This window comes from Solanum dulcamara, chromosome 1 (genome assembly GCF_947179165.1).
Source record: "Solanum dulcamara chromosome 1, daSolDulc1.2, whole genome shotgun sequence".
Classification (NCBI taxonomy): Eukaryota; Viridiplantae; Streptophyta; class Magnoliopsida; order Solanales; family Solanaceae; genus Solanum; species Solanum dulcamara.
Genome location: NC_077237.1, coordinates 35,938,226 through 35,948,936, shown reverse-complemented (window position 1 = coordinate 35,948,936; position 10,711 = coordinate 35,938,226). Strand labels below are relative to the sequence as shown.

Here is a 10,711-nt window from a genome sequence, read left to right as displayed (position 1 = left end):
CATCTTATCGATGATATGACCTTAGATAGGAGGGTGTAGATGACCCACATTAGGGTAGAAGGCTAGTAAATAGTCCCGTTATTCTTTCCTATTAGTAGGCGCAGTAGCGCACTATAATTTCTTTTGTGGAGGACACAGATTAGGATAAAATGCTAGATGACTTCTTCTTACACCATAGTAGTTGTAGTTCTACTCAATGTTTATTGTCATTTAATTTCTGCATTGTATTGCTGTTTATAGGTGCGGTGCAGGACCATTGTACTTTGATTATATTATTTATTTATAGTAGTAAATGTCTGTTTTTCCGTACTATTACTTTCTATCTTATTTTCTTCTTTTGAGTCAAAAATATTTCAAAAACAATCGTGTGCGTACACTCTAACCTGTTCAGAACTTACTATGTTTGTTATTGTTGTATAGATCCCAGGCCCTCTCCGTGCTGCGTTGAAACGCATTATGCTTGCTGACATCTTTGATGGACGGCAGTTCCTATTGTCAAACCCCATTTCCCTTTTCCCTTTTCCCTTTTCCCTTTTCACTTTTCCCACCCACGTGTTTCATTTCCCTCTTTTCCTTTCCTCAAAGACTTCCACTTCAATCATTAACCTCAGAAAGGGGTAAAGATCCATTGATTAACTATGGTGGTTTGGAGCCGTGCACTGGTAAGATGGCGATGTAGAGCCACCAATTTAAGCCGGAGTTTTTGTGAAAAATTACCTCCAGCGGAAGCTAAGGGCAGAAATGTTCAGTGGGTGTTCCTGGGCTGCCCTGGTGTGGGAAAAGGAACGTATGCAGCTCGACTTTCTAAGCTTCTTGGCGTACCCCACATAGCCACGGGTGATCTCGTCCGGCAACAACTCTCCTCTCATGGACCTCTTGCCTCAAAGGTTATTCTTTTTGACATTCTGGGGTTCTATTTAGCATTTCTTTCTGAATAGTTTCAGGTTTCTATTAAATTATCTGTGAAATTTATGTCATGGAATGGTAAAGTTTCCATCTTTTGCCTAGGTCCCACGGATTTTTATATGCTTGGAAAAATCTTGAAAATATTTTACTATTTTCTCCAATGAATATATATCACAAAACTACTAATCTCATACCTTATCCTACTCCTGTATAATTGCTATATATCACCTACTCTTGTACATTACCAAACACTGGAAATTGATCAAGACAATCATTTCCTAAGGGATATCATTTTCCTCCACTCCAGATGCAAACATCTTCTAGATTTGATGTGTGTGTGTGTAGATACAGTAGTCAACTGAAGATTACAAATGACTGTTCTTTTAATATAAGGACCATGATGCACATAAAGGATTCCAAATGACTGACCAAGTAAGGGCTAAGTTGGAGATTTGTTGGATACCCTTGTCGTTTGATTTGTTAGACTGGAAACTTTCTTAAAGACAACACAAAGTCATTTAATACAAATGCTCTCTCTGTCTGGACTCTGGCCAAATGATGTTTATGGAAGTTTTGGCTAAAAGTATTTATATTTTCTCCTCTTTTAAAGATAGTTTGGTAGAAATATTCAATTCTTTTCTCCCTCCTCCCCTGCTGCCCCAATATTTTTGTTCGTGACTTACTCTAGAAAGTTTGACATAATTTCAAGCTTACTCAAACTGTAAATTAAAAGCTGCTTCATGTAATGATATAGTACCCATTAGCCAACGAAAATGTTGCAACAATTCTTATGGCATCTTATTAAGTCATGCAATAACTAAACAACAGGAAACGTATTTGTAAGTATGCTTGTATTACTGGTGTGAGAGATATATTTGTCAATGTTGTGAGAGATAAATGTGGTATTCTCACTTTTAGATGTATATATTAGGTCTTTTACCGTATAAGTTTTTTTTTCTTCTTAAAAGTCAATATAAGATTCTTTCAATAGCTTTAAGATTGATTTTCCTGACTTTGGACAATGCAGCCATTTTAGGAGTATGTTTATAAAGGATTATTATTTGGAAAGTTCTTAATGTTCACATAGTTTATGCCTTTGTATCTTATTTGGACAATAAATGAAAATAAGAAAAATCTTTTTGTTCGGATATCTTGTTGCTTTCGAATGAGGTTCTCCTGAGAAAGAGTTATCAATTCTACAATAACAATTATGATGACTCAACCCTAAACTAGTAGTGTGCGAGATGTGACTTGGTTCCTTCTTCTTCTTTTTTTCCATATATAGGAGCCATAACTTGGTTCTCTCTTTGGGGGGTCCGTTATTTCATTGCTAAGTAAATTTTATTTTAAAGTAGCTAGTGGTTCTCCAAGACTAGAGATTCACTAAATTTCATTTATTACACTTGTCCCTACACCAAAATATAATTTTTTAACCAAACTAAAAAGGCGTATTGGCAAACACTGGACCTAACGTATGTACCAATAACCAGTTAATCTTAATTCCAACTAGGTCGTATTGCCTATATGGATCTTTGCTTCCATTGTATATTCTCTTTGATAAATCCACATAGATTTCAAGAGATTGCAGGTGTTTTGAGACAACTTTGTTCCATGTGATTTAGGTCTACCTTGACTTTCTGTAATACCTTCAATCATCATTGTGTTACACCAATGATCTGTGCAATTTGAAGTACGTAGGACATGATTTGACCATCATGCGTTCTTCTCTCGTTATATCCTCTATATGTGCTACTTGCATCTTTCGTCGGATATATATATATTTTTTTATAATGTCATTTTTCCGTCCATCTTAGTTTCTATTAAATATTTATGTGTTCATATTTCTGCTTTTGTGCTTTTTGAATTGTATTGTAATAAAATAGTTGCTTCTTTGATAAGTTGAAGGCAAGTCTAATTCCTAAGCTTAGATGTGAAAATATGAATTTGTTATCAACTTTGTTGATTATGCTCTTCATTTACGCCACTGTGCTTTTTTTTCCCCTAAGTCGTTCTAATTTTTTTTCTTAACTTATTTTGTGCCTTCTGTTGCAGCTTGTGGATATTGTTAGCCAAGGGCAATTAATTTCAGATGAAATTGTAATAGATTTGCTATCTAAGCGTCTTGAAGCTGGAGAAGCAAAGGGTGAAACAGGATTTATTCTTGATGGATTTCCTCGAACTATACGTCAGGCGGTGAGCATTTGTTTATTAATGATTGCAAAACACATTTACCGCTTCTGAATAAATACTTCCCCAGTTTTTTCTATGGAATAGTTTACTAATCTAAAGGAGTTTCTCACATATAAATATGCATATGCACACACACACATCTGTATATACATGTGCTATTATCATATTTCTTACATGTGTGTATTATTTAATTAGACGGTTGCACCTATTGACTGGGACTTAATCTTGTGCATCTATCTACTTTAATTGGCCAATATTTTCTTTCACAGTCTGGCATCTGGCACATAGAGGCTTTGCTATGAATATAACTTAGCAAGATAATTTATTAACGTTCTAATATCAGTACTTGAGGACTATTTCACAACTAGCGAGGATGCATTACTATAACAGGTTAATGGTTATGGCTGGACCTGCAATTGGAATGCTGCTTGCTCGAGACCAAGTTGAATATGCTGTTGTACGAAATGAATGAATAAAGTACAAAAGATTGAAATCAACAGCAAAGCTCGATATGGTTCTCTCAATAGACTGTGCTGTCTGAGAATTAAGCTCTTAGTTGAGGTGATTAGATCCTAACTATAGCAGATAATACTTCATCTTACACGAGATACTTTATGTTTGTATTTTACGTCGTAGTTTCTGTGAAGAGCAAAACTCTGAGCTGCATAATATGTTCATCAGATATTTTAGTCAATTCTTATGTTCTTATGTAGATGAAATTTATGGAGATATGGGCAAATGTCTGAGCTAATAAGAGAAATTATCTGGCCTAAGTGTGTCGTATTAGTTCTTTCTTGATTTCTTCTAGTGACACCTGATAATTGGGAGAGAGACCTTGTGAAACATTTACCACGGTTAAATATTCTTCAACTTATTACAACTCATTTCAAAATTTATGGTGTGTTTGAAGAGCCATGTACATCATCTTGTATGTTCTCTTCAATTGCTACTAGAAACCTTTTTATATTGCTTACTTTTTTAATTTGTATGTCAATGCAAGTCAATTGACCTTGAAAGATCTAAATTATGTCCTCACTAGGTTTTTCATTGCTGGGTAGTCTTTACTAACATTAACCTCTTCTCAGATGTACCTAATTAAAATGCTTTACTTAGCTCTCAGATATCATCCACAATTGCCTCTACTTAGTTGAGCTTAATTGAGCATCATGTACATGCTTTGATTGTTTGACTGGCATAAGCTGTGTCGCTACTTAGTTGTGTACCTAGTTATAAGGCTTTACTTGGTTGTGCCGCTACTCCTCTATGAGCATCAGCTGGGAATTTTGCTAACTTTTAAAAAACTAATAGTTTATCCCCAGGGCCTAGAGAACTGTCTCCTGGTAATTAGGATGGAATGTACAATGTTGAGGATACATTCTAATTCTCGTCTGATAAAACAATTATGGTCTTCGACAGTTACCAATTTCAAAAAAATAAAATTAGTCTTTGAGGCATTGGTTTATTATCTGCTTCTCTACCTTTGTATGACTAGTATAAGACCACAGGCAAAGTACAATCTAAGAACTAAATGCCCTTGCTTTAGTAGTTATGGACAAGGAGAAATATTTGTAAAGTCACTTTGTTATCAATGTTAACTAGTTTGGAGCTTTTTTCTTGGGTTTTAGCTTTGATGGCCATACCATTGTGGATCCTTAGGTTTTAAAAGGCTCATGTGATGTAGTTCAACGTATTGTGTTAGCGATTTTATCAGTCACAACTTTAGGGTTTTCTTGGACTGTTGAGGCTGTTATATTCTCTGTTTTAATTAGAGGCTTTACTTCTTTATTTGGTAGAATTTTTCTGCTGGTTCTTAACCAATCTTTTGTTTCTCGATTGCTTTATGTGATATTATGTTGTCTGCATTATTGATCTGCACCAATGTTTGTGGGATTAGACCAATTTCTAAATTTGTGGAAGCTGCTAATAACTTCATGGCAGGGGATCAACTCATCAAAAGGTAGAAAGATGTACTATTACAGGATGTAGTGAACTTGCTGCCAAATGCAAGACTGCAAATCTTGTAACCTGGATAATTTTCTTGTACAATAATTTTTGTGCTGCACTTCATATGTTGAGAGCGCGTTCTGGATATTTTCATCATAATGTACCATGACTGTGATGTGACCAAATTCGTTGAAAGGAGGTCTAAGTTGTGCGGACTCTTTGTTTTTGCTGCCGCACCCTTGTTGACACGAGACGGGTGCGGGATGTGTGAGATTCGGTCAACCCACATAAGATACTTTGACCAAGAGTCCATGGACAACCCACCTCAGATAAATTAGACGGGTGCGGGTGCGGGATATGTGTGGGATTCGATCAACCCACATCAGATACTTTGACCAAGATACTTTTCCTCTTGGTCAATATTCGTTGCTTCATGTTTCAAGCCAAACAGAGAGATGCTAAATATTCAAGTGGTTGTGTTTCGACTTATGGTAGACAGTAGCAATGATTTGTAAGGAGAGTTGGTGGAAGGTCTTGAATGACTTTCTTTTTCTTTTCTGAGGGGAAGAATATTTTTATCTTTATAACTATTTTTTTATAATATTGAATATTTTTAGCAAAATCTCCACACCCGTAGCCATACTCAGATTCGTATCCCCGAATCTTAAAATTTAGATTTTGTCAAATCCGACTCTTGGATTCGCATCCGTCTCGGACGAGTCCGAGCAACTTAGAAGGAGGTAGAGCTTAAGTATGTTTGAAACTTAAGCGCAAAAATGTAGTCTATATATCCACAGGTACAAGTATTACAACTTACAACATTAGTCTATGTATCCACCCACAGGTACACTACATCATAAAATATAGTCCTCCTTCAAAAGTGTTACAACTTACAACATGTGCATGTATCAGTTGCTCCTATAAGTAGTCTAAAACATCAAGAATGTCTTCTGTTTGAGCTATTACTTTCTGTTTACACAAAAAACAAAACAAAGCTCGACAGTTCATCTTAAAGTCCTGTAAGTTGCTCTGCTTGTCTTCAAAACATCTCCTGTTCCTCTGCTTCCAGACTGTCCACCAAATGCAAGCAGAGACAATCTTCCATCTCTTTTCCTTCTTTGTTGCATTCCCCACCTTGTTCCAACAGTTGAGATACCTTTTTTGTTTCCTTGGCTTCACCCATTCAATCTTCCTAAGACCTATGAACATTCTCCACAACTGATCTGTTCACATACAATGTACAAAAAGATGGTTGATTGTCTCAGCCTGTTCTCCACACTGAAAGCACCTAGAACAGAGGTGAAATCCCCTCTTGTTCAGGTTCTCATGGGTCAGTATTGCTTCTTTAGCTAAAAGCCAGGTAAAACAATTCACTTTATAAGGAATCTTTGATTTCCTAATCATTTTCATGGTCAATCCTCCTCCTGAGCCTCTGTTGGATTTAGATCCTTATATGCTGAACTGACTGAGAAAATACGTGTGCTGTCCTTTGGACACTCCAGTCTATCCCCTTCCTCTACTAGATTATTAAAATCTGCCATTGTGTTGCGAGAAGAAGCAATACTCTCCGTTTCCCAATCATTCAGATGCCTTCTGAAATGCAGATTTCATGCTTGTCCACCCACATTTCAGCAACTGTTGCCTGCTGTATTTGGCATAGCAAGTAAAGGTCAGTGTAAAGTTGTTTCAAGGGGTGTTCCTAATCCATTTATCATTGTAAAATGAGACCTTCAGTCCATTTCCAACCTTGTACCTGATTCTGGATTGCATTAATGGCTACAGGTTCCTAATTGCTCTCCACACAGTGCATTCATATCGTATTGTTGCCATGTTTGTCATCCAGTTATCATCATTCCATATTTAGCTATGATAACATCCTTCTACAGCATGTCTTCACAGGGTGTAAACTTACATAGCCACTTCATCATCAAGCCTTGATTCTGCTTCTTTGGATTTCTGATTCTCATTCCTCCAATTTCCTTGCACACTATTAACTCCACCCATTTTACCAGGTGGAATTTCTTCTTGTCTTCACTACCTTTCCACATGAAATTTCTTCTCACTGCATCCAGCCTCTTGATCACACTGGCAGGGACAGGAAAAATGGACAGCATGTAGAAGGGAAGTGCATCCAGTACACTGCTTATAAGAGTCAACCTACCTCCTCTAGACAAATATTGACTCTTCCAATTTGTTAGCTTCTTTTTACATTTTTCCACCACTCCATTCCATATCCTTTTTGATTTCTTTTGGCACCCAAAGGCATGCCAACGTATATGGTTGGAAGTTCCCCTATTCTACCACCTAATCTCTCTGCTAGATAATTAATGAGGTAGATAAAACCCTTTCCCAAGTTAACGTGGAGTGCAGGCATGGCTTCAAAAGTGATGAATACCACTCTCAGCATCAAAATTTGTTCCTCTCTCTTTCACAAAAAACTTAAGTGTCATTTGCATACTGCAGATGTGTTATCTCCTGATTGTCTCCTCACCTACCTGGAATCCCCTTATCCATCCCCTCAGTTTTGTTGTGTTTAGCATGTTGCTCGTTCTTTCCATTGCTAAAATAAATAGAAAAGGAGAGAGGGGATCCTCCTGCCTTAGTCCCCTCTGAGAAGTAAAGAAACCATTTGGTGTCCTGTTGATTAAAACTGAGAATCTCACTGTGCTGATGCAATGTTTGCTCCACATAATCCATCTTGTGCCAAACCTTATTCTTTGAAGCATATGGATGAGGAAGTTTCAATTCAGGTGATCATATGCTTTCTGGATATCCAGTTTGCATAAGATACCTAGCTTTAGGCTTCTTTGTTCTTCCCCACACTCATTGGCAATTAGGATTGCATCCATGATCTGCCTCCCCGTTTGAAACTTCTCTTTAGCTTTAGCATAAAACAATTCTATTTCAAAACAGTTACTCCTTTTCTTCAAAAATAAAGAAATTCTATTTCAAAACAATTACTCCTTTTCTTCAAAAAAAATAAATGGAAGGAAGTAAGGAACATGACTATCCTCTTTCCCCCAAGGGTACGGAGAAACTGTTTGGTGATATTAGAGCTGATATCCTTTAGCTGTGTATGCCTAAGGAGAAAATCATCATGCTCTCCTGATGATTGTTTTTTGGTTGATGCACAGAGTTTGAATTGATTATCTGAAAGGCAAAAGTTGAACACTGATGAAGATTTTATGTAATAATTTACTGAGACTTCTGGAGGCTGTGTAAAGTAGAGGTAGGTCCAGTCATCCTTTGGCATTCTTTTATGCAAAGTCGGACATTGATGTCTTCAGTCTTCACTAGTGAAATAAGGTTTCCTATACTAGGGTCTGGGGCTGCTTGCTGGAGTGTCTCCACCAGTTTAGAGGATCATCTTTTGTTTCCCTTGTTCTTGGGACCAACAGTTCCCAACACAAGCATTCCCCTGCCTTTCTTTCCCGGCTGTGTCTCTTCTATTGATTGCTTTCTCCAGCTTAATAACAGTCAACTTCATGTGGTATCGTGGACCTGTATACTTCTCAATCTCTTCTGCTTTTTGATACTACGATGTGGACCCGACCCATTGTTCACCGAAATTCTGTTATTTTTGGCCGAGGCTGGTCACATGTCATATCTTTGTTGCCATCAGAATAACTGATATGATTGCAAAATTCTGGTAACAAATTAGAATCCATGAGCAAATGCTGAAACTTATGGTCTAGTGTTTGAAGGCTAAATTATTTATATATTTTGGACTTTGTTGGGTTCTCCTTTCTCTCTGGCATATAACTTTTTTGGTTTTATGCCAATCAAAACTTATACTATAATTGAAGCTCTCTGCAGCCCTTGGTTCCTATATTTGGAAGTTTATTTCCTCTATAATTGGATCTTGAGATGAAACAGATCTGATATGTGTACAGGTCCAAGCAATGAATTATCAACAGTGTAAGTACTGCACTCTGATAGTGGCTAAGCTGCTTTGTGCACTGGAGTTAATTAATTTTTCTCCTCCTTTAACAAGATGATGACATTTTTTCTGATCCTGTTATATGTATTATTTGGTTATTTAGGAAATCTTAGAGGGAGTGATGGACATTGACCTGGTGATTAATCTGAAGCTTCGGGAAGATGTGTTGATTGCCAAGTGCTTAGGAAGGAGGACTTGTAGCGAGTGTGGAGGCAATTACAATGTTGCGTGCATTGATATGAGGAATGATGATGGCGAAACTAGAATGTACATGCCTCCTCTTCTCCCTCCTCCACATTGTGAAACCAAACTTATTACACGGTCTGATGACACTGAAAATGTTGTGAAGGAACGCCTCCGCATCTACCATGAAATGGTACTGATCTACTTTTCTCTTATTTATCATTTCTCACATTGTGCAAGTGTTCTCTTCATGTGGTTGAGTGGTGAATATACACCCATTCCTTACATCACAACTTCGTCACACTTTCATAGACAACAAAAATCTGTTCAAGAAATAATAATTCCGAGCAATTATGAGGTTTTTGCAAGCAGTTCATTGAATCATTTACTCAAATTTAATGTTTTCTTGTAGTACGTCAAATCAAAAGATCATCACTGTTTTTGACATCTGTATATAGTAAAAAGTGGCATTGAGATACTCTTTATCGCTCAGGTCTTTTTTCCTGTCCTTTATTTAGCCGATTTTGACTAGTTTGGGGTTGAAGTGTAATTGATTGGTTGAATTGCGCTGGAGCTGCTCTTGCATGTGATCCTTCCAAAGTGGCCTCTTTTGTCAGGATGTGCATTTCTTTTGTGCCTTGGTTTGTAACCTATTGTTGTATTTCCTGTAGTTGTGTTTTTTTCTCCCCAGAACCTGATTTGTTTTAGGACAAGATAGTACAAACTTAATTCTCAGTTAGCTACCGTGGTACTTCCACATTCATATTTTACCTTTCTAAATACTTGCACACCAAGGTAGGGGTAAGGTCCACGTACATCCGACCTTCCCGAGACCCCCATTACACTGGGTATGTTGTTGTAACTTACTAAATGTTTGGGCATTATGTTGTTCCTGCAGAGCCAACCAGTGGAGGACTTTTACCGCAAGCGGGGGAAGCTGTTGGAGTTTGATCTCCCTGGAGGAATTCCAGAGTCATGGCCAAAGTTGCTTCAGGCTTTGAATATCTATGATGACGAGGATAAGAAATCTGCAGCAGCATGATAGGATTACTTGTCTTGTCAGTGTGTTTACTATTGTTGTAGGTTCATTCTTTGCATGCATGTTGGAGGTGCGCGGGCGTCTATTCGCTTTAAAAGCACGATAATGGGGCTCCCTACCCGTTTTTCTTTTCATCCTCACTATTGTATTATTATGCTAAAGCAACTAGTACATTTGTATGGAGTATTTCTTGTCCAAGTTTGTTCATAAAGGGACGCAAACCATGTATTTCATTAAATATTGATGATATTGTTGGGGAATTAATTTAGCGGTAGACACAGAGGCTAGGTGTTCCCGATCACGGAAAATCAAACAATTGAACCAAACCGAAGGAAAAAAATTTGACACTTTTATTTGGTTTGATTTTGGTTTTGAGTAAAAAAAAAGTGATGAAATAATTGAATTAAATCGAATATATAAATATCTATCTAAAAATTACAATTGCACACGATATATATGTATATTTTTATATTAAAAAAAACATTAGGTTTGATTTTAATTTTAAGAAA

The 10,711-nt window shown here is 37.0% G+C and overlaps 1 protein-coding gene across 1 annotated transcript; it reads left to right on the top strand.

The window, feature by feature from the left end:
* The first annotated feature begins 421 nt into the window (after positions 1-421).
* Positions 422-10,466, top strand: LOC129903722 (probable adenylate kinase 6, chloroplastic). Its single transcript, XM_055979268.1, has 4 exons — positions 422-887; positions 2,959-3,099; positions 9,084-9,356; positions 10,062-10,466. Exons 1-4 carry the CDS (start codon positions 639-641, stop codon positions 10,203-10,205), a joined length of 807 nt encoding a protein of 268 aa, XP_055835243.1. The 5' UTR covers positions 422-638; the 3' UTR covers positions 10,206-10,466.
* The last annotated feature ends 245 nt before the right edge of the window (positions 10,467-10,711 follow it).